This window comes from Anoplolepis gracilipes, chromosome 8, assembly GCF_047496725.1.
Source record: "Anoplolepis gracilipes chromosome 8, ASM4749672v1, whole genome shotgun sequence".
NCBI lineage: Eukaryota > Metazoa > Arthropoda > Insecta > Hymenoptera > Formicidae > Anoplolepis > Anoplolepis gracilipes.
Genome location: NC_132977.1, coordinates 1,482,216 through 1,507,141, shown reverse-complemented (window position 1 = coordinate 1,507,141; position 24,926 = coordinate 1,482,216). Strand labels below are relative to the sequence as shown.

General features: G+C 37.9%; 2 protein-coding genes across 11 annotated transcripts in view; one reads left to right on the top strand and one right to left on the bottom strand.

Annotated features, from left to right (window-relative positions):
* LOC140668559 (uncharacterized) overlaps nucleotides 1-24,926 on the top strand; it is a 105,142-nt gene that overhangs the window by 80,077 nt on the left and 139 nt on the right. For 2 of the 10 annotated variants that reach the window (XM_072897694.1, XM_072897696.1), the window contains exon 4: nucleotides 24,571-24,712. The exons of 3 other annotated variants lie outside the window; for them this stretch is intronic. In XM_072897694.1, coding sequence (XP_072753795.1) covers nucleotides 24,571-24,712 — 142 coding nt within the window. Of the gene's footprint in view, nucleotides 1-2,802; nucleotides 3,858-4,486; nucleotides 6,585-11,907; nucleotides 12,685-24,570; nucleotides 24,713-24,926 lie in introns of those variants that run through there. 5 more of the 10 variants (XR_012047196.1, XM_072897701.1, XM_072897702.1 and 2 more) reach the window with 5 other exon arrangements.
* On the bottom strand, nucleotides 9,571-20,529 carry LOC140668555 (uncharacterized). Its single transcript, XM_072897684.1, has 4 exons — nucleotides 19,850-20,529; nucleotides 15,084-15,360; nucleotides 11,963-12,040; nucleotides 9,571-11,420 (listed from the first exon to the last, which is right to left on the bottom strand). The coding sequence occupies exons 2-4, from the start codon at nucleotides 15,240-15,242 to the stop codon at nucleotides 10,347-10,349; spliced, it is 1,311 nt and encodes a 436-aa protein (XP_072753785.1). The 5' UTR covers nucleotides 15,243-15,360; nucleotides 19,850-20,529; the 3' UTR covers nucleotides 9,571-10,346.

Below are 24,926 nucleotides of genomic sequence, written 5' to 3'. Positions count from 1 at the left end.
ACAGATAAAATATTTCTTGGCCATCATAGATGTTCTTTATCGTAGATACGGCGTAATTTTATTAATAGTTTTGCGAACACACATCTCCTCGAAAGCAGTACCCGCACCTACGCAGTAACTTTCGATCGTGAAACTTTCGATGACGCGATCAAGCGCGTCATTAAACACACTAATGCTAAAAAAAAATCACGCAAGAAGATATATAGGCTCCGATGACTCTCTATATCGCGGTGATCGATTACGAGTTTTACAGAATTCTTCGAGACTTTCGCATAATTGGAATGAGTTTGTTTCTGTCTGTCAATATTAAATATATAATATTCTAATTAGGTGAATATAAAATTATATAAATTTATTAATTATTAAAACATGTATAAATTTAAAATAATTTATCTAGTTATGCAAGTTTTTCTTCCGCGAAAAAGATCAAAAACACAAGAATCAAAAAACATTACTAATTAATAAAAATAGTATAAAATATGCCGAATGGAAAGATAATAATTAATAAATGCCAATCGATTTCATTTATTATATTAGAGAATGCAGTAATTTACTAATTCAGAAAAATATTTTATCTTATTAATCATAAAGTTACGTTGGTAAATTAAATAAATTACAGTCAAAAGTAGAAAATTATACAAGCAAATGTGAATGGTTATCGTGTTTTGTGAGATGTTTATAAATATTCATTCAAATTAAATTCCACAAATAAGTTGAGAAAATTAAAGATGAATTTAGAAGACTAAAAGTTCGAATAAGAGAGAGAATAAATCGTTACATTTACATCTAAATCTGCGTTATATTTTAACATGAATGAATTGTCGTAATCATATTCGGACTGCACGAAATATCCTTTCATATATTGATTTAATTGGCAAAATTGTTCAATACTAAAAATAGAATAGCGAATATATGCAAAATGTCAACAGATGATTTAACTACATCTTTTCTGTAAGATATTTACAGAAATAGTTTTTAATCTATGAGAGAATATTACAATTTTTTTCTGTCAATAATACATAAGTATATAAAAAGATAAAAGGAGATGTATATTACATGTATATATCATATGTGTAATATTTTTATTTTTATTTTTCATCGGCTTTGTCGCCATCGGACAATCGATGAAACTTCTTTCGTATAAATTAGTATTATATTCGATTATTTTGTTGTTTTTGTTCGCGCAAAACATTCGACCGCATTGAATAATCGTAATAATAAAACATTACATGAAATCTGACCGAAATTTAACAAATCGATCATCTCCAAATACTAGGCAATGTATATTTAGAATTCGCACACACACACACACACACACACACACACACACACACACACACACACACACACACACACACACACACACACACACACACACACACACACACACACACACACACACACACACACACACACACACACACACACACACACACACACACACACACACACACACACACACACACACACACACACACATATATATATATGCAATTTAATGGTATTAGATATATGCGCCTCGAAGTTAATTTGTCTCCGGAGCTTATGTCAGGGCAAGCAAATGTCACCAATAAAATTTGGCGGAATGCGAATGTTGCCACCATAATAGCTGTATTCTTTCGTCCAAAACGCGGAATATGGAATCACTTTTTGAATGACGAGTAATAGGATGATGAGTAGTATTACCAGTATTTTTAGCGAAACAAGTTGACTAGTCTTTATTAACTGCGGCTACAAATATTACAGATGATCAAACTTTGAGTGTATTATAATTACCAGCCATCCAACGTGTTTCGTATCCACGATGATGCTCAATGGCCGGTCGATCGAAAAAGACCGATGATAATTTTATGCGAAACGATAACGCAACTTCCAATCCCATTTTTAAGCGCCTACATATGTGTGTCACAAATTTCCTTTAGAACAAAGTTCAGCTAGACGAAATTTTGAGCTACTTTTGCTTGATTGGCCCAGATTAAAATCAACACGTAACGTTATATACATCATGTTTCGCGAATGTTCAAAACATGAAAGAATTTTTTTCTTAGAAAGATTTTTTTCAGCAAATTATTAAATTTTTGCTTCGAATATTTTAATTTATATATTTTATTTATATATTATTATTGTGTAAGAAAAAATAGATTATACAATTACTTTTTATCATTTTATTATAATTTAAATTAAGATAGTCGAAACAATATATGCATGTACTATCACGTTTTACCAGTTGAATACTATTTTCATAAATTTTTACAAGCGAAATCAATGGAATCACAATTTACTTTTTGGAATTGATTAATGGTTCGGTACCTTTCATGTTTTTTCACAAGCAAAATTTGCCATATACCCGTCATTATTTAAATCCAGGATTTATATAAAATTTATGAAATGAGTCTAAAACAATAAAATTTTTTTTTCTCACTAATATTTTTGGAATCGAACTGTGACTTAAGAAATCGTATTTTTTATTTAAATTTGATCTGAATTTGATCTACATTACATCTATAAATTCGAACTATATTAATTTGAAGGATTTTTTTCACAAACTAATCAGAAATATGAATTTCTCGAATTTGATTTAAAAGTTATCGATTTTATATATATAAGTAAGCATTATACGTTGTATAAAGATCATCGATTGAGTAATTACTGTTTTCGACAGCATTAAATAATAATTTGAAAAATACTGTGGTATTCGATATTGAATAAATAAAAATATCAATATTCATGACATACACGCTATAAATATTTAGCAATTATCCTCAATTTTCTATTCGATCAACAAGAATTATTCGTTTGTAGAGACGTTGTTTATTACGTCGTGTCGAGGACAGCGACGGAGCGACGCTCCGTTTCGTCTCCTGGAGCCTTAGAGTGGCGGCGGCGGTAACGTCCGCGATCGACGACAAACCATCGCATCGGTGCGTCACACGGAATCGCCCATTAAAGGCACAACGCATCTCGTCGCACGCATCCCTTTCTCATACACGGCAGCGATATTGGGTTTACGTCCACTTAAAGATTCTCTTACGACGATGCGTGCGCAACGTACCCAATTAGCGGGGCCGCGCAAGAGAGCGACTTCTCCCTTTCCCTCCATCGCCTCCATCCTCTACTCTTTTCCGCCTTCTCTACTTCCCGCGCTCCCACCGTACACTTAGGGTCAAACGCTCGTAAACGTCCGGTGAAACGCTCGAGACTCGACCGGACTCGGCTCGACTCGACTCGTCTTGACTCGGAGTCGACTCGACTCTCGACCCTACCCCCGGAGAGAGAGAGAGAGTCCGGCCGGAGCAGCGCCCAGGTTCTCCAACATCTAATATGAAAAACGTATTATGAATTTCCCGCCGGCCAATCGGAGGCAGCACGGACAGCTTTGCTCGGTGACCCCGGATTGTCAACTTTAAGCTTTGCCTTCTTCTCCGTCTCTACATTCCCTGTGTTCTTCTTTGCCTTTACACAAACTCCCTTCTGTCTCCTCTAGTGGTCAGCTTTCTCTCTTTCTTCTTTTTCTCTTCCATTTCTTCCTCTCTCTCTCTCTCTCTCTCTCTCTCTCTCTCTCTCTTTTTCTCTTTCTCCCTCACGCGTGCCTGGCCAAGCCTACAGGCCACAGGTGTAGTAAACCTCTTTACCTCACGCGTAATGGCCCCTCTTACACTCGTGCCGCGCATCTGTCGACCTTATTGTTAGTGTGTATCGCCACGACCCGCGTTTATTTCTTCTTCTTTCTCATCGGCCTCTTTGTCCTCCGATAATTTTCTATCTAGTACACATGTCTTGAACATTAGAACGCTATTATTGTTTATGACTAAAAATTCTCTGTTGTCTACGATCCTTTCTTTGTAAAAAGTTATACCTTATAGCATACGTATAATATTATGTATATATATATATATATATATATATATATATATATATATAATGTATAATATAATATATAATATATATTAAATGTGTATAAAATATATATAACATTACTCCATCATCGAAATGATCTACATAATTTCTCAATAGATAACGATATCTTGGTCACCCTCTTAAATATAAACACTCAGTCGCAGATCAAAAAGCAGTTTTCTAACGATTCTATAATCAATGTATCCTTTAACGATCATGACATTACTCAGCTATTAAAAGAAACAACAACGAACAAATATTTACTTGGAATTTCGCGGGGTTAAATATTAGTTCAATCGGTATGCTAATCCAGAGAGAGGACGAAAATAAAAATATATATCTCTAGCGACATATAATATTAAAAATTACTTGTATATACATTGCGTTCTATCAAATTATTGCCTTTATAAATGGAAAATTATAAACACATTGTCATTTGAAAGATCTCACGCTTGCGAATACTTTAATCTCGATAAAGATCTGATTAATCATAATGTCAGCGAATTATTTCGATAAATGTGAAAAGGAAGCGATTAGAAAATGACTTCAAAGAAATCATCCCAGAAACACTCGCAATTGTTGGACACAGTTGATGGCACTGCCGGAAATCAAAGCAAGCGACGCAGCTGATTGCTCGCCGGACTCGATCAAGATTGTCTTCAGCATCCGCGCATTAATCAGCGTCGCGAACTACACAACTACGTCGAGAGTGAGGGGGAGGAGAGGAAGAAGGAAGGACGGGAACGCGATGTGACATGACCGTGGCGCGAGTTCACGAACGCGACGTAGAAAAATTCGAGACCGCCGGGAGAAGATCCTATTCTTGGCCGGCGAGTGTCCACCACCATTCACGAGGGCCTTCGCGCCGTCAATGAACAAGCAACCGGTCCTTCTCTTCCGGGCTCTCTCCTTCATCGCTTCGTCCTCCCCGTCCTCTTTCCCACTGTCTGTCTGTCTGTCTGTCTGTCTGTCTATCGCTCTTTTCCGGTTACCGCGTTTTTCGATTTCTCACTCTTTTTTTTTTTTCGTTCTCAGAGGAAGAAAGAAAAAAAGAACTTTATTAATTTATGACAAGACGAATGACGATCCCGTCGTACAGTTTCCTCGTCGAGATTTACGTAACCCATCTAGGAGACGCGAGACGAAAGAAGAAAAAAAAGAGAACGCTCGGCAATGGACAAACACACGCCATTATGCTCGTAATCTGAGAGACGTCTCCCGGAGATCGAACAGTTCTCGAGTGGCGGCCATAAAAAAAAAATCAGGTGCGTTTCTTTCTTCCGAATGATCACGCGATGACGTGGTCGCGATTTTTAGTTGTCCGGCGACATGACATGATATGTGACCTCGAGACAGGGTCTATATTTTTTTTGACGTACTAGCAACACCCTGATTACTCGAACAGGTGCGAATAGAAAGAGACAATCACGGCAGAATCACGGATAGTTCGTCACACTGCCGTCGTCCTCGCTAATAAAACGGTAAAAAGAATTCACGTGACAAAAGATGTGTCTAACTGGTATGATGCAAGAGAGGAGCAAGAGTTATTAAGATAAGCCTAAATTTCATAGAATGTATTGCTTTATACTACAATCAAAGATAATTAAACTGCAGCTTTATTTCAGTAATACGGAAAGACAAAGAAAAATCTTATATTACGAAAATAAACGGATTAATAGATAGATGAATAGATAATTTATTACGTCATTGCGTGTATTAGCAACGAATAAATAATACACTGCAAAAACATGTGCGAAAAACATTTACGATTCGCATGATACATGGCGTAAAAAATTGTTATACATATATTCAACGATAACTGAGACGCGGAATTTATATAGGGAATGTAAATTTCGAAAATAATATGCACGCGGCAATAAAAAAAAAAATGGTGACATTAACGTTGATTCTTGCGTTGAATGCATTATTATATTTAATAAAGCAAAAACGCCTTTTCAACGCGTATAAAGGTTTTAAAATGATCAATATCAGCAAGGAAAGTGCATAAAAAATATGCATGAATAGAATGATAATAAACAGAGAGAGGAGAGTACATATTCCAACATGAATCAACAATTTGTAAAAAGTCAAGGCAGGAATTAACACGACTTTAAGGACGATTGAATAACGGATATCCTTGAGAATTACGTTCGACAAGGTGTCAAGATGATTAAACGATCGAATTCTTCGACAACATTAGTTCGATAAATGTGATTAATGATTTATACGTGCACTTTGCATCCTTTTCGATATTATAAGTATTAAACCGATCGATCGTCTATACTTTTCTAAATATTCCTGATACGAGATACGTCTTGAATGTCTGACAAATTTTGATTATCCATTTAACATATGATATACGCATTACTTTATCACCTACAACATCTACAACTATTTCTTCTTTTATTTTTATTTTTTGCTGTTATCTTGCTAAATGTAAATTAAGGAAGGCGGAGGAAATTTGCAACCACGTAAAAATATATATCTTTATATGATATACAGATCTCTATTGAACTCGTGTTGAACTGCGATGTTGTAGAAATAAGTAATAAAGAGATAGTTTTGACTAAACAATTCAAATGATATAATTATAACTACAGTTATATTTGACCCGCTGTTTTTTTCTATTATAATTTTGTTAATTTGTTATTTTATTAATTCTTTGTAATTGTCTTGTTATTTTTATTTGTAATTCTTCGAAACATCAAACAAAAGGAATATAATTTTTTTTTATTATTATATTTATATATAAAAATATCAGCACAAAACGTAATATGTACATCGAAGAGATTAAGAATACTCACAATCGATATCGGCAATCGCGCGTCGAATTTCGATGCAATTTTATATAACCACGTGCACGAGATATATTGTGCATCGTCATACATTTTCTTATACCAAGACCCATCCCTTAGAATGCCTGAATCGGGTCCGACAGGAAATGCCTGCGCGATGGACATCGAGTGGCCTCTCTTGTCCCACCTAAGTCAACAAACGAACCTAACTCGGTATTTTACTGTCGCGGTATTACAGGTATGAGAGTGTCGCGTGAACACACGCATGCAGGTGCAGGCAGATGAACACTTCTTGCCGGACGAGATGCGTGCATACCACTAGCGAACATTATTCGCAAATGTGTCGTCGCCATTGGAAAAGTTCTGCGAAAGGATCGAAATCAAGAAACGTGACTTTCATGTAACAATTATTATCTTTCTCGACAAATCCGACATGGTTTACTCTCGTATCACGACGAAAGAATCCCGTGCTAATGATAACTCGCAATCTTTTTTGCATTCGGTGTACTTGAGTGCGTAATGGTAATGATATTCTCCGTCATATGGGAATTATTGCATTATTTAATATGACGTATAATATAAAAATTTGTTAAACATTTAATCTAATATCGCAACAGCGCAATTGATTAAAAGGTCAAAATAAATGCCCGAGATCGAGATGAAAATAAATATATCCGATAAATTTAAAGAAAAACTACTTTTTTCTCTCTCTCTCTCTCATATTGTAAAATTTATTATTGGCCGAAGGATGAGTATTTGGACGATTATACATATTATATTTAGCAAATGGTGCGTCTATCAAGATTGTATGCTTTCGTGTATGGTATTTATTATATAGAAATTTGATGGCAATGTGAATTGCAAAGTAATTAAAGTTATTACATATATTACATATGATGCAATGCAGAAACACGTTGAAATATGCGTAATTTAGTTAGAAATCACACGCGTATGCTGCGAGAACCGTGTCGAGCCATTCATGAATTCGGTACTAATTATCCTGTGCGACGAGAGACATAAATCGTCTGTTCTTTCGTTGAATATATGCGAAAACATGCTCGCAATATGTACGAAGCGTTATTTGAGAGGGAAGGCCATTTTGTTCCTGAGAGTATTGACAGAGAACTCGTGTTGGGATTCGCGCGCGGCAAACTTTACACGATTTTGCGAACTTGCACGTCTTGCGTTGCACAATCCCTGTTACCAGACATTACGTTCCAGTCTGACTTTAAAACATCCTTGCAAGTACTCGCGAAGCTAGAGACTATGCATAAATTTTAAATAGATATTAATATTCCACTGTTTTTTTCTATACAGTTTGCTGAAATTCCAAATGTTCAATGTTTGTATAATCCAGAGTCGCATATTTTCGCTGAAAAACTAATATATAATTTTGAACCTACATTTGTATAATAAAAACTATTCATAAAAATGTTCTCTTTAATAAGACATATTTAAGATACCATAAGTTATAATGTCATCGTGAAATCGCTAATAATAGCACATCGGTCAAGAATGCGTTAACATACTCATAAAAGAGGCTATAGAAACAGAAGGGGTCTAACACAGGTAAAAACTTTCCTGCAAGACGAATTTCTATGAACGAATATTTGTGTCGCGAGACGTAAATCCGGTCGTGATCTCTCCTCAAAGATTCAGCACGGATCTTTCTACAGCCACGCAAATATTCATAAATTATCGGGATAGACCAGCGCGCGAGATATTACGCGGTGACGGGAAGAATCCGCCTTGAATTTTTCAACACAGAGTGTAACTTAAATTAGCGATAAAACTTCCGCGTACGAGAAGTACGCACTTCCGTCGCTCGCTCGCTCGCTAGTCAAGGGTCGTCTTCTCCAAAGTTTTTCTCGCGCGCGGAACGGATGACCCGGTCAAACGACCTTAGGAGGAGAAACCTTACGATCGATATACTCGCGTGTTTATTGCTGAACTTTTAAGAAAATTTATTGTCAAACGTTTTCGACGTCCTCGACTCTCGAGATGGGTATCGCATCATTCTTTCCCGAAGCATCGCGTCGCGTCGGCGTGAAACTATCGGGAAAATAGTTTTTTGCATAGTATATCAAGACGGACAAATTTATTGCTAGATAAATAACATTGCATGTACGATAATACGCATTTACGCGCGCATGTGTAATAATATTATAACGCGCGCTTTCGTAGCGGCGCGACGAGAAATGTTGAAAGACGCGCGAGACGAAAGTAATCGAATACCGTCTCGAGTTTGGAACGGTATACGTACCCGCGTGAAAGATGGAAGATCGATGAGCATGTGTAAAGGGATTTAATGAACAGCCTTATATTCAGGTATATAATATTCTTTATTTCACGTCGCACTCTCGACTCGGACATTTAAACGATGCCCGCGTCGTGGCTGCCACATCTTCTATGCATCTCTTTCTTTTTTTTTTTTTTTTTTTTTTTTTTTTTTTTTCTTTTGTACTTGAGCGCAATTGCGATCTCGCCGCGGACAATCAAGCGTTTCGGAATAGCTCTCCCCGCGCTTGTGTTTATTAAAAAAAAAAAAAAAAAAAAGAGACTCTCGAAAAATATAAGTTACGTTAAGAGTACTCGAAATTCACGCGTATAATCACAATCTATTCAGTGCCCGAATCAATCTTGCTCGATTTATCACATCGAACTCATTTCGCCAAATCGATTCTGGCGAACGAGCGCGTGCGCGGATCGAACAGTAAAAGTTCGGGCCTCGAACACTGCCGAACGATTGATTTATAGGCGCAATAACACGCACGAAGCACTCACTGGCCATCGCCGAGCGTGTCGTCACGCTATACACAGCGAACAGTTATATATCGCGTTTAACGTTAAACTATGTTTTTTTTTTTTTTTTTTTTTTTTTTATTTTATCGGCGCACTTTTAAAGAAGGCACCGCTTGTAAGGCACAATCGTCCGTCGTACGTTTTCCCGGTGAGAGAGGACGAGTCACGAGCCGACGTCCTCGACTCGCTCCGTCAACATGCACCTGTCGCCGGGATACGGCTGGGCAAAAGGGACTAATACCGAGCGGCTTGAGCAATTTTCATCGATCGGGCGAGCACCGATCATAAAGTCGTTTATGCCGGCTAGCTACGCGCGGCACTTCTTGTTCTCCATCGGCATGTAGGCCGACCGCGCTCTCTCCCCCTTCTCCCCCTTCTCCCGCTTTTCCCTCGTGTCGCTCCAACGTAATCGTATTCGGCTACTCTTCTTCCCCACCTCGGATCGTCTTCTCGTTTCTTGTGCCAAGGCACCTTTGACACTTGGCCGTGCTTCTCGCTCGCCGCGTTATTACGATGTAACTGTACCTTCTCTCACTCTCCCTCCGCACCTCGCACGTTCTTCTCCATTCTCTTCTTCACCTCACTTCACCTTTCTTTAGCTTCTTCTTCGTCTTCTTCGTTATTTTCCCACCCATTAATTTTCTTCGTTGTTTCCCTCGAGCGTTTATTTCCTTTTGCCGGCAAGTCTTGATCCTGTCAAAATTTAGCTCTTTTCTTATCAGCATCATTGATGCATTGGATTATTGTCCTTTCACGATGTCGTTCTCGCAAGCTTCGAGCGACATCGACGACAATCCTTCGCAATCGGAGCAAATTTCTATTAAGCACCTATTGAGCATCCGATATCCGAGGTCATGTTTTTCGCGTGAGATCCAGAGGCGGTCCGGTGTCCTGCAGAAGCTCGTTGTCCTCGCTATCGCTCGACTTTTCCTCCTCTTCCTCTTCCATACTAGCAGCATCCATTTCATGTCCATCCGTCTGCGTGTCCTTCATGCTGAGGTCTATCGGCTCTTCCTGCTCCGGTCCGAGAGATCGCAGAAACGCCAGGCTCTTGTCATACGCGATCTCTGTCGATCCTCTTCTCAGACATCGATCTCGTTGGTCAGCGTCGCGATCGATCTCACGACATTCTCGATTTTCCTCGTTCCTCTTTGTCGGCGACGGAGTCGATCGCGGGCTAACGTTCTCGCTGGACGAGGTCGATAAACTAGCCACCATCTGCGGCGGGCTTATTTGATTCATGTAAGGTACCATAAAACGTGCCTGTTGGAAAGGAAAGAACGACGTGTTCAGCAGCTGCATGGGTGTGAGAGCTGGATGGAACAACGGCGGGCCTCGCCACATGGGAAACCTCGAGACTTCAGGCCTGAGCATTTCGTGCGAAGCCCTCGGCAGATCACCAGGCCTCAAAATCGCGTCCTGGCTGGTCCTTGGTGGGATATCCGGCGATCTCAGTTGTACCGGCATATCCGGCGGCCTGAGCGCGCCATCTTCCCTCTTGGGCAATCGGTCCGGATGATGATGATGGTGCAGATGGTGATGGTAACTGTTTGCCGTAGTGGTCGCCGTGGTGACAATGCCGACGATACTGCTAGCGCTGGTGTTACTTACATTTTCGGTGTTGTTATTATTGTTGTTGTTATTCGCCGCGTCCAACGAGCCGAAAGCCTTCTCGTACGCAGATTTAGGATCCTTGATCAGGCGATTTTGCGCTTGGTGAGACTGTTCCTGTAGCAGACAGTGTATCTTGAACCAATTGGAGCGTCGGCCGTAACGCGAACCGGACTTAGACATGCCCACCAACAGGCACTTCCGCAAGCGACACGCCTTGCAGGCGGTGCGATTCTTCTTGTTGATCACGCAGACACCGCCGTTCTTGCATTCGGATATGCTGCCCAGATTGTTATAAGTACGCCCGAAGAAGGACTGTGTAACAGAAAGCGAAAGATGCGCACATTGATGAATAGCAATCGATTAAAGATTTACACTTTCGCTTGATTACGGTACCAGATGTGCGGAGAAACGCATTGAAATAAAACTCAGCTGTTAGTAAAAAGCTAGATTTAACTGTCGGGAAGTTTACAAGCTTTGCACGGCAGAAGCAAGCGCGCTCGCGAAACATAATTAAACCTTCGAACAACGAGCTGTTTCGACGCGTGGCGGCTTTTAATTTAACGGTAAATTACGAGTGACTGATTTTAGCACCGGGATATCTTTGCACCATGAACGCAAGAGTCTGATTTACAAAAGGCAATCGCGTCTGCGACACTATTATTCTTTGTCTCGGTGTGATTCTACGCGATTTACGTAATTTCAGACGTAAGTACGCGTCGCGCGAGAAACGTAATAATCGCGGGTCGTCCCTTTCTTTCTTTTTCTTTTTTTTTTTCTTCTTTTTCATTTTATTATACAGAGAATAACGACACGGATGAATAGCCGTGGAAGAATGGCGGTGCGAAGATACTGACCTTGCAGCCTTCGCACGTGAAGGCCCCGAAGTGAAAACCCGCGGCCGGCTCTCCGCAAACTCTGCAGAGCTGATTCATCTGCAACAAAAAGATGCGATATGTGGTTACGCTCGGGATCCGAGAACGTTCAGAATGTGCCCGACGATCGCGCCTGATTTCCGTACAATGTCTGCCAATCACGAAAGGAGTCTCGATCCCGGTCTAATGCATATACTCTCGAAACGCGAGATGAACGCGGAACAACGAGGAGCACTGTGATAGATATAGCCGTAATATATGTCGGATCTTTCTATTTCAGTACAAAGCGTTATTATGAAATCGTAATTGGAAAGGAACGTGAAAATTATTTGAAAAAAATATGCCGAAGATATATTTTAATTCAACTTTTTTAATATGACTAATATTTTAAAATGTAATCTTTTTTTCAATAATATATTAATATAATTAATTACGTTTGATAATAAGACTTACTTGAAGTACCAATTAATTATTAAACTTCTTGAACCGATTATTTATCAAGTACTCAGCTGAATAAACATTAGCTTATATTTATTATTAGTTTATAAAAACTAACATGAAACGCTAGTTGCAAAGTACTATTTGTGACGTCACTTATGATAAAACAAATTATAAAAAGACTTCTCTAATATACTATTTAAAACAATTTTTAAAACAATGTTATCATTTTATCACAATACTATTTTATGCGTATATGTATGTAGTGGCTATTTATATATTATTCTCAGCATTAAAAATGTGGTTAATCTGCTTTGCTTTCTTCGTTATATATATATATATATACATATTTAGACATTCTAATTTCTTGCATTATTAAATTCTAAATAGTTAAAAAAAAAAAAATTTTTATTGCGCTACTTTTTGTTTTAATCGACTGCAATGTAAGATCATCCAAGAATATCGAACATATTCTCGGATTCGATCTCTTAAAATTCTCGATTACAATCTCTCATCGGATCGTGCGATTCGCAATCAGCAATCAGCGCGCGCGCATCTGCTTCACGTGGAGGATCCTCGACGGTGACGTCGCGCGGGAGAAAAAAAGGATCTTTTCTTGCCATGTTTGCGCGAGGATCGGCGAGAAGGGGTTTCACTACGAGAAACCGCGTTCCTATTAAAACCTAGTTAGCCAGTCATTACCGGATTGCACAGCTCCGCCGCGCATTCTCAGCTTGGATGCGCGAGAGACATTGCGAGAAAGGCGACGCAGAGATGAGAGGACCGTGGCATACTGCATATGTAGCCACACAGGTGGACGCGGGTGAGCGTGCGGATTATGCGCGGGCAAAGAGCGAGGATACGATTTGCGCGAGCTCCGATTCTCATACGAAAAGGGTGAATCAAGTTAACGACCGTTCTTTCGTAACGCGACGAGAAATTGATAGCGCACCTTAGTGAAGATCAGAGGCGATCAGAACGCGTTCGATCTTTTAGATTCGCGTTTGCTCAAATTTCTTTTTGCTCGTTCGACAACCGTCGCGCGGTTGAACAAGATCTCTCTCGTGATTATTTTACGAGAAATTGTTTTTATAAATGTATTTTTTTATACGCGGCTAATATTTTATACGTCCTCGCTCTACACATGATAAATATCTATATTTAATGGCCATTCTGACATATATAATAATCGCAGGATAAATGTGCGAATTTATGCATCGAATGAATCGACTGGATTTAGACACTGTATATACGGAATCGGTTTGATTACAAAACAGTTATAATAAGATTTCCACACGATTATCTAAATTGTTAGATATTTTAATAATGTATTGTCGAGATATATATTATTATGTAAAATATATATCAATAAACGTGTGTATCGTATATTATAATTTCGCGCGGGTGTGAGAAGACAAACGTTCGTTTTTCTTTGCACATTTTGTTTACGATATAAAATTCATCGCAACAGCCTTTATAATAAGTAAATATCATAGACGAACGTATTTCTGCCGATAGTCGTGAACGCTAAAACGGCCTACAGCGACGCGTAGGTATTCGAAAACGACTTTCGATCTCATTAATCTAGGAACGTATGCTCGGTACGGGCTGATGATTTCTCGCGGAAATGATGGCGAGGAGCAGCGACGTGCAAGCCGAGGTAGGAGGCAAAAAAGGTTAAACGTCCAACAGATGACGCGGCTATGTCACCTCGGTTCTAATCCCCGCGGCCACAGACCACCACACACCACACATCGACGATGCTAAATAACGCGTTGCTCCCGCGGTCATGCTCTTTCTTCTCCCGCGATTTACGGATAATCTACATCGCTACACATCGGTATGAATCCTTTCCATCGCCCACCCACGTCCCACGCGCGAGAATCGTCTCATTAAGCGTCACCACAAAACGACATTCAATAACGAGTAGAGATAGCGTAATGTGTGATCTTTTACAAAATCTGAGCGAAACGCTTCTTTTATTTTTTTTTTTTTTTTTTTAAGTTTTCATCGCTCTCTAAATTCCGTTATTCCAGGCGACGGCGCAATTTATCGAGAATAATACGACCTATGTAAATACTAATCAACTGTCAAGCGAGTGACGACGAAATGAAATTTGCGCGATACGTGTCTTCAATCCGATCAGTTTATGAGAGACACATCGTAATTTAATTGAATCACAAGATCCGTGATTAAACATTAAATGTCACAGAAATATCATATTGAAATAATAAAAAAAATCTTAATTTACAGTAAATGCCATGTGACATATCTTTCTTGTCTGAGACGATCAACTCTATATTATTAATAGGGTATTATATTATTAATTAAGTATTTATTACATATACGCAAAAATAGTATTTTTCAGCGTTTCTCTAATAATATTACATATATATTATTTAGCAAAAAAATATTATTTCAATTAATTAAATTATAATTTATATAAATGTGTTTTATATTATTATTTATTTTATTATATACAAGAGAGTTTCTTTTGTTCGATTTTTAATATGAAGACGGGAAACAAACTTTTGCGGAAATTAATGATTGAACAGAGAGAGAGAGAGAGAGAGAGAGAGAGAGAGAGAGAGAGAGAGAGAGAGAGAGAGAGAGAGAGAGAGAGAGAGAGAGAGAGAGAGATTTATATAAAGAGAAGGAAACTCACCACGTCGGTGTTGGCCGCTGCCGAAGTGATTGTCGACGTAGGCGTCCACCACCCTGGGGTGGCGGATGTCGTGTTGGCGATAATACCAACACCCGTCGCAACCGAGATGGATCCGCTCCCTATCAATCCTGCCGAGCCCGATAAATCGCCCACATCCATTCGACGTGCTTTAATCCCTCGGTGTCAGCCGTCCTGGCCTGTAACTCGACCTGCCATCTTCTCGTTTGTTGTAACGAGCCAACATTGTGCACTTTTTTTTGTATCGTCGCGCTTGCCACTGTAAAAACGCAAATAGTTGTTGAGAAAAATCAATAACTTCTTTCAATATTATACATTATATGATGAGATTAATAATTACTTTTTAATTGACAAGGTTAAATATTTTTTGCATCGCCGCGTATTACATATTATAAATACACAATTATAACATTTTCTTGTTTGAATTCAGCGATTCATTCACTAATACACTGTTTAAGACAAGATCTTTATGTCGAACACACATAGATACCGCCTTTTCGCAACAGAAACACCCCAGAGAAAATATAACAACCGACCGATATCTCTTACTATTAAAGCGACATTTTACGGTGAATAAAGGCGCGAGGTGGCGTATCAGCGCGGCATATAATAATTATTCCAGAATACGAGCGACTGGTCGCAGAGCATGAAAGCAAGAAAACGCAGTCCTCTTTCCGAAATCGCGATCGGTGGACGCGAGGCCCTCAGGTATATATCGCTCGAGATAACATGTCGTGTTTACAACGATGTAACGCCATTACCATGTTAACGCAGCCCGCCCTGCGAGAGACGCATAAATACGAGAGCTAATTACAGAGGCTGCCACGTATTAATTTTCGCCCTGCGCACTATGTGGGAATTCAACCGACGTGTATAAACGTACATGCTTCTGTGTGTATGCATGCTTATGTTGTGTGTGTGTGTGTGTGTGTGTGTGTGTGTGTGTGTGTGTGTGTGTGTGTGTGTGTGTGTGTGTGTGTGTGTGTGCGTGTGTGTGTATGTGTGTGTGTGTGTGTGATTATCGAGATTTAATTTCAATTTATTGAGGATAAACTTGCATTGGCTCGAAGCAATTCAAAACGAGACTGTGCGAATGTAAATAGGGAGGAAATCAATATTCGCATGAATTATAAAAAAAATAAAAATTAAATCTATACGTAGTTAGTATGAAGAATGATATATGAAATAATGTGCAGCTTTTTGTTAGAGAATTAGACTAGTTTCGAGATGCGATTTGAAAGTAAATGTTAATTGAGGATACTGAAATTTTCTTAGTCAATCGCAAAGCCACGATTAAGAACGCAGTAATTGGTACCGCAGAGAGTTAATCTACTCGATCACGGAGTATTATATACATACTTGCAACATGATCGCGTTATATGCGAGAATCTGTAGCAACAGAGATTATATATATATATATATATATATATATATGAGATTTTAAATATTCATGGATTATAATTGAAGCACATTTGATTGCGTTAAATGCCACGAATTTATAGTGCCACGATTATACTAATGCTCAAGTTGTAACACATTACAATATTGCAGAGTTGGAGCGACGTGTATCAAGGAGAACTGGTACATTAATCCGAAATACTAATGAATATCGGCAAACAAGCATATAATCTATAAATTAATGGAACTTCACTAATTATTATTCACTAATTAAAATTCTTTAATTGTCGATTGATAATAATTCAAAACTAAAGTGTGAATTTTAATATGTTTGAAACAACAGATAAACTTTTTATCTTCTAACGATAATTCATAACAAGTGCCATTATTATAATTTATATATATCTAGGACGTAATACTCATTGATACTTAACTAAGGGTGAATTTTCCTGTTTATATAACTCATCATTATAGTTTATAATGTAGCATTATATTCTATGTATGATTGATCTCTAAGAATAATTACTATCCGAACGAAATAATTATTATAAGAACGATACGATTCATATTTATGTGGCAATCGAGAAAAATCATCTCAAATGATTATTTTCGATGGACGAGAGCGTCTGTTTTCGCAGACGTACGTACATTAAAATTGACATAATCGACCGCCTTCCCGATAAAAGAAGAGACCGCAATGATGCTGCGGCCACCGATAAATTTCTTATTGCCATCTCTCTTCGTAGACTAATGACAAATTAATTAAGAGTCGTATATGCTCGCGGAAGACCGGTTTCACCTGAATATCTCCGCCATGCTTCGGCTCCAATAAATCCTTGTTTTTCGCGGATTAACGCGCGAGTCGGCGGTAGCGCAATTGTAACGCGCGTGATAAACACGCGTTCTTCGAATGTTACGATGACAGTGACGACTGACCATCGATGTCATCAGGTTTTTCCTATTTGCGTTTTCGAGCTGCATCTAACGAGCATATATTTCATTATAGCCGATGGCCGAAGGACGCCGTTCGCTCTTAAAACTATTATCAGCGCGCCGTCATCGCCGATATGTTTCAATTGTCATTGGACGACGTAAGGATTCCACGTCTCGGTATTTACGCGGATCGCGATACGTTCTCGGGCCTTGAAAAAAAATCGACAGATGGAGAATCGTTTCTTCTCTGTATAAGAACGTGAACATGGCGCGTCTTCCTTCATGCATTCTTAATGAATGACTGCGCGAATATTATAGTTTCATTATCAACCCCGCGAATCGTAAATATCGATTGTGAGCTTAATTCGTGAAATAATCAGAGTATTAAAGCATAATTAGTGATGCGAGAAATAATGGTACCACGCGTAGGTATTAATTGTCTTGGCCGCGATTTATTCGCCGTGACAACGAACAACAAGATTTGACATTTGACGATTATATAGAACAATGTTTCGGTCGCGTCATATATTAAAGTATTAATTGCATTCCATCATGGATTCAAAGTTCGCTCGATCGAAACTGAGAATTTTGAATTAATTATCGGCTTGAATCCAATACGAGAAATTTTTTCCAAATCTACGAAATATCCCTCTACAAACGGTCAACTGGTAATATCCAATAAATCAATTCGCGAAAGTTTGCGCGGTAATTTATTGAAATGCCTCTCGAAACACGCTTATTTATTTTCGCGATAACGATTTCAAATGGTCTCCCTGCCTTTGATTTCGTCATTGCTAATTCGTCGTTTCTTCTATCGATTCCTTTCGCCTTGCGAAAGCCACTCCTCTATCCTGCTATTAATAATTCGATTGTCCGGCAATACTTTTTCTCTACTTTTGACAGATGCGCGCGGTGATCGCGATCGGCGGCTGGCTTTGCTCGTCTTCGCAATAATAATGATTGAAAGGTGAAACACGTGTCAAAAGCATCACCCGTGTATATAATATACGCGCCGGTCTTATCTTTTTTTTTTTTTTTTTTTTTTTTTTACTCTTATTCTCCTTTTCGGGCGGGCGTGCGAACATCTCGATCGCTGCCAAGCCGTGGCAGCTAATGAGTGACGAGCGGACTGCACCTTTAATGAGCCGGTTGTGAGCGGCACGTCACATGGATATCACCGTACTGACTGCAGATATTTGAAATTATTGCGTCCCCTCTCTTCTCTCTCTAAGTCGTGACAAATTAATCATAACCGTCTGAATTGATTTTTCGTGTAACGGCACCTGCTGAATTGTTCGCGATCGCGGGCATTATTAATCGGGGGTACTGAAATTAAATCAATCGATTTCCTTCTACGAATTTGAGGTCAAATACAGCATGTCGTACATTGTAATTATAAAGTTGTCAGTCTCTAATTATACATCTCATATAGCATAGATTTCTGCTTCAAAAATTTCGAGTTTAAAGTAATGAATTACTGTTAATTTCTGACACTTGACCGTTGTTACGCAAACGTAACTCAATTTCGTTACAAGAGGATTAATCGAGCATCGAAGTGGCAAGCATCTTGACAAATAGCATAGTAAAAGGTCTTTCTCACACGAGAGATATTGTTACGTTATTTATTGAAATGATTCGAATAAGAGATCGCGCTATCGGCATATGACACAATGTTTGAAACTCGTTATGAGAGTGTAACGTCACGATTCCCAACTGCTGTTCGATTAATGTGAGAAAAACGAAAGACACGGTGTTCACATTATGTCAGAAAATTACGTTATAAATAATCGAGTAGGAAGATAAGTTTCATTACTTTTGCGCGGCACGCCTAAAATCTTTGACGGCGGGATTATATCGAATATCAGTGGAAATTTAATCGTATCGAATAACCAACTAAAGATAAACTAACATAATATCCGAATAAAGAAAGAGCTATTGAGATTTAGTAATAAATCATTACGTTTACTTTTAACATTTAGAAATTGGGGCAGGAAAGGCGGTATCATTTAGAAATTTTAGAAAATATAAACAAATAAGACAAATATATCTGTGAATAAAAGAATAAAAATGCAGTAAAATATAATATAATCATATTGAGATTTTTTAAATATCGCATTATTGTTTTCATAATAATTATCGAATATATTATCATTGTGAATAGAAAGAGCTTTAATCATAGACGGATCTACAACATTGAAATTCTCTTCCTCTACAAATATATTATATATAAAAAATATAGGAATGATTTGGTGAATAGAAATAAACATATTTCAGTGAATTTTAAGATACGATACTCTCTTTTCGGGAAAAAGGTAGAGAGATTTTCTTTTTTTCTTAAGGCTAGATCCGATTATGTGATTGACACTTGTAAATTTACGACTGTTTGCGCATGTGAAAAATATATATGCGATACATACCTGTAGAAAATTTTCCGCCGATATTTCCGTTTATTCCTTTTCTTCTCAACACACACACTCTCGAATATAAATCCTGCGTTCAGTCAATTCTTCACACTGTCGCGCCTATAAGCGCGTCAGTCCACCGCGATAATACGCATTATCAGTCGTTTGCTCTTTTCCTAGCACAGAAAACACACTTTGACGCACGTTCTTCATCTACGCATCGTATTGTTAAACGATGCGCGATTGTTTAGTCGCGACAACGTCATTACACCAAATCGATGTACACTCGCGTGGAAGATATCTTCCGACAGAGAAAAATCGTAATCATCCGTCGGAAAGGATCAAGGTACAAAGGTATTGCCGCGCAGAGATCACCGACTGATATCACAAAAACTAAGCGTTTTTTTTTTTTTTCAATCTTGTCTCGGGATCACTGTGCTGTTTAATCTTTCATACGTTGGAGAATCACACCGATCGCGTGTTTGCTCGCGCTCGAAACTACGTCGCGCGACTTTTCGCCGATTTTCGTCACAGGTTTAACAAAAAGAGACGAATAAACTGGATGGATGGGAGGAACGAGAGGAAACGCGCGGGATGATACGGGGACGAAGAAGAGGACGGCGTCGTGGATGGCTGGCTGGACCGCCGGCCGGCTCGGGGCGTGCGCTCGTGTAGCACGTGGCCGCCAGACTGAGTCTCCCCCAGTATCCCCTACCTTAGGCACCTTCGTCAATCCGTTTGTCCGTCTCATCCTTATCTCACCTAGCCAGCTGAGAAAGACTACCGCATCCTTCTTGCGAGCACGCCGTCTTCCTCGCACCTTGTCGGCCCATCTCTCTCACGCTCATCTCTTTCTCGCTGCTTCGCTCTTGCTTCTTCCATCTGTCTCTCTTTTCCTCCCCTCTCTTTCTTTTTTCCCCCCACCATTTCTCATGGACTCGACGCAGCATCCGTCTGTGGACTACGGTGGAGGTAACACGGTACAGCTGTTTCCCTCTCGCTCGTTCACGGACTCGTTCCTCTCCGTCATTCCAGCTGTTCGTTTCGTACTTTGTCTTGCCGTCTATCCGCCTTACGTTCGTCTCTCTCCACCACCATCCAGTTACAACCTGATCCTCTCGCGAGGAGTCGCGATTCTCCCGCGACCGAAGACGACACACGTATGCGCGCTTCCCTCTCCCTCTAATTCCATAGACAGCCCTCCTTTTGCTCGATTCAGCGGTATGTCTTATGCAGATTCGCGACAAAGAATTCTATCTCGCGATATAATATCGCGATTTTGTTAGAAAATGTTAGAATAAATTAAATTTGTTAATGAGAGCGTAAACTCATCGCGTGTTGTCGAATAAAAGAATTTTATGTATAAAAATAGAATAATCGATTAAAGATTAATAACATGTCGAAATCTCAAATGGAAAATAAAATAAATCGTGAGACGAATTTACATTTTATATTGATAACATTAATAACTAACATTGATAACCTTTATATTAGTCTTCAATGATTTAGAAAACAAAGTAAAATCTGCAGTAATTATTTTAATAACGTTTACTAATGTTCTATTAATTTCTTATCTGTAATAATATTCGATGGTAATCGATAAATAAATAATGATGAATAAGAATCAAACGATGCATAGTATGCATAATTCTCCAAATGCTCATAATTTGTAAGTTGTGATAAAAATAACTGTAAGGATTAATTTTATTTCAAGTAGAAAAAATTTCCAAGCTAATATTCAAAGAGAGAGAGAGAGAGAGAGAGAAAGATGTGATTAAATTTTTATTTTAATATATTCGAGCAAATGCGATCTTCCCATTGAATTTTTTAACCTGAAGCTCAATTATATGATTCTATAATAATGTTTATATTATGATACAAGGTTAATTTCATTCAATTATTATCATTTTGAAATGTTGAATTGACTCATCCCGTCAATCCGCGATAATCGTTTCCAAATTTTTTGTATTCACCAATCTCGAAAGAAAGCTACAAATTCTGATAAACCCAGATACTTACTATGCAAGTTTTCGGAAAAATAATCGGGCAAAGCGTATATATTTTATCATATCAAGTCAAAGGAGAGTAAAGTTAGATGCAGGAATTGCGTTGACGCTGTAAAACATAGCGCGCAGTGTAACGTTTAACGGTGATTCGCGTAACTTTAGCAGCCACCTCGTAAACGTAATCGAAGAAAGCACTACCACATCGTATACTAGAGTACTTTATTGCTTGTGCATCTTTTTTCCGCACGGCCTACTACACAGCCAGCTACCACAGGTGCGGCTTTGAGTAAACGCAATCGCGATTACAACAACTTGAAACTGCAAATGTTCGCGCTATGATCGCAAATACAGTTACGAAATATCATTGTAAGTCAATCTTTCTAATTTTTTTACCTTCCGCGATTCTTTAAAATTTATTAAACGCGGATTTAAAATTATGAATTATGTGTATTTGTTATTATAACTTAAAGCACCACGCCTATCATAAAATCTTAATGCAATTCTTGTTTTAATACGACATTTTGTTACTTTATTATACATTATTTTAACACAAGTTAATGTGTAATATAATTAGAATAAAATTTACTGCATGAAATTATCTTATCAGATCAGATATCTAGGGAAGATTTGCATAATAATTATAACATAATAATAGGTCATTAATAAGAGAACACGAGTGGAAATATGAGCGTACGTGAGATGTGAGTTGCGCTTACAATTAGTGATTTCAATGCGCGATTGTGTCGATATTCGTGGGTGGAAGGTGCGTATAATTCGAGCGCATAGTTTGTCACATTTTACTCCAAAAATTTTAATTTTTATTAATTTACAATCACAAGACTGACAAACTCATATGATATATGAGTTTGACTGTCATTCTTGTGATTGTAAATTAATAATGCATTTTTCTGATTTTCTCATTGACTGACAGATATTCGTTTGAAGTATTATATAATTATTATCTGCACAATTATTAATTATAACAATAATTACTATTGTTAACTTATGACTTTTCGTGATGGCGCTTATGACTTGCCTTTCTTGTTATTCCTCGAACAATTGTATCCGAGGCACGTTAAATATCGTTGACGCTCCGATTGATCGTAAATTTTGTACGGGCAATCGCATAAATAAATTTAATCATGCGTGACTCACCGGTTGCGGAGAGATACCTGTGTAATACACCTTCGCATATCCGTCCCGGCCGGCCGCCGCCGCATGCAATTTCCAATATCGCGATTGGTTCCCTCGTTGAGTTTAGCTTCGTCTTAAGACGAGACAAATGGTATGCCGTTCTATCACCGTCGTTGCGCAGAATAAAGCTGGAGAGGGTCCCGATGCATTGTGCGAAGTAGGAGGTACCCGATCAGCGACCAATAGAAAGAGCCGCCACCCACGAAGTAATAAAAATTAATTTATCAGATGGATCACCGCCTACGCCATTGCTCCGTTCACGCGAGCGAGACTTGGCAGCATCCCGCGAGATAGCGTTATCTGTCGGGTATTCCGACAAATCATTTCCTCGCCCGAGCATATTTACATCAATGCTAGACCAAATGATCGATATCATCACGTATCTTTTATCTGAAATAATAAGAAACACGTGTAATTAAACTTATCGTGTGAAGATATTTTTATATAATAATATTTACGATAATAATAATAACAGAGTCTATCTAATATATTCTATATCTCAAATATATATAAATGTATATATATATATATATATATATATATATATATATATATATATATATATATCTTACATTTAATTGTAGAAAAAAGCAAACATGAATGTTATGCATTTATTAGATATATCGTATCAAACATTTAAAATGTATAAAATTAATAAAATTTCAAAAGATAATCGTTATTTTAATTTTTTTTAATATACAATAATCTATTAAGGACATCGACAGCCGCACGTCGACAGTTTCAAAATCAAGACGAATATATGCGTATATCGGCGAGTACCGCTGTAGTGAAAAAGTTAATAAAAATTACATACGCTCATCTGAACTTTATTATATTTTTCTTCTCGTAACATTCATTGATGCTTCGCTCGACGTTCACGAAACGAGGAATTTATTATTTTTGCAAAAAATATAAACTTTCACTAAATTTTTAAGCCACACTAGAGGAGAGACGTGTGGCGTATATTTTGAATAGAAATGAACTAGCGACTAATAGAATTGAAAAGTTACGTCAGATGGCGCCAGGTTCCGGCAAACGTAAATACGTCGATAATTTCCGAAATATATAAATATCCCCTAATATTTTCGCACGGATCAATATATGAATACATTCGTTTAATATTCTCATGAACGAAAATTTATCATATAATTATAAAACAATTGATATGGTCCTTATCGATTTAAAAATATTATTTTTGATTAATTTCTTACGATTTTTAAGTCTACAAATAAAAACCTATTAAAGAACAAAAGTTTTACGAGTGTGATATAATTTAAAAAAAATTATTGCATAGATATGTTTCATGATAAAAAATAATCAAACATAGATAAAATAATATTATAAAGGTAGCCTACCTTCTATGTAAAGTTTCACAATTCTTTAGGATAATCGAAAGATTTTGATATAACCGGTCGTTGATAATATTAGGATATTGCATATACATTGTAATGTAATAGCATTTTCAGATGAACGGCTTTTGATTCATCCCGGATCAATTAATCATTATTTTCTTATGAATTCAAATCTCATTGGCAGAGACGTGCAATGACGTCATTAATCAACCTTGGGTCGATCAAAACCGGTTCATCCGAAAACTCTACAAAATTCCATAAAGGTTTATCCAGACATCAGTTAATCGCGCCAACAGCCAATCACGTACAACACGTCTGTTTTACAAGTAAAATAATAAGGGCCTAAACACTTGCATGATCACATAATGCATACACATTAAAAGATATCAATTAATCATATGTTTAAGGCCAATAATATTCATAGTCCGATCTTATATTTAAGGTCATCTTAAGATCTCGTTCAACAAATAAAATGATGCTATGCGGCCACTTTATTGGTTGAACAGGATCTTAAGATGATCTTAAAAATAAAATCGAACT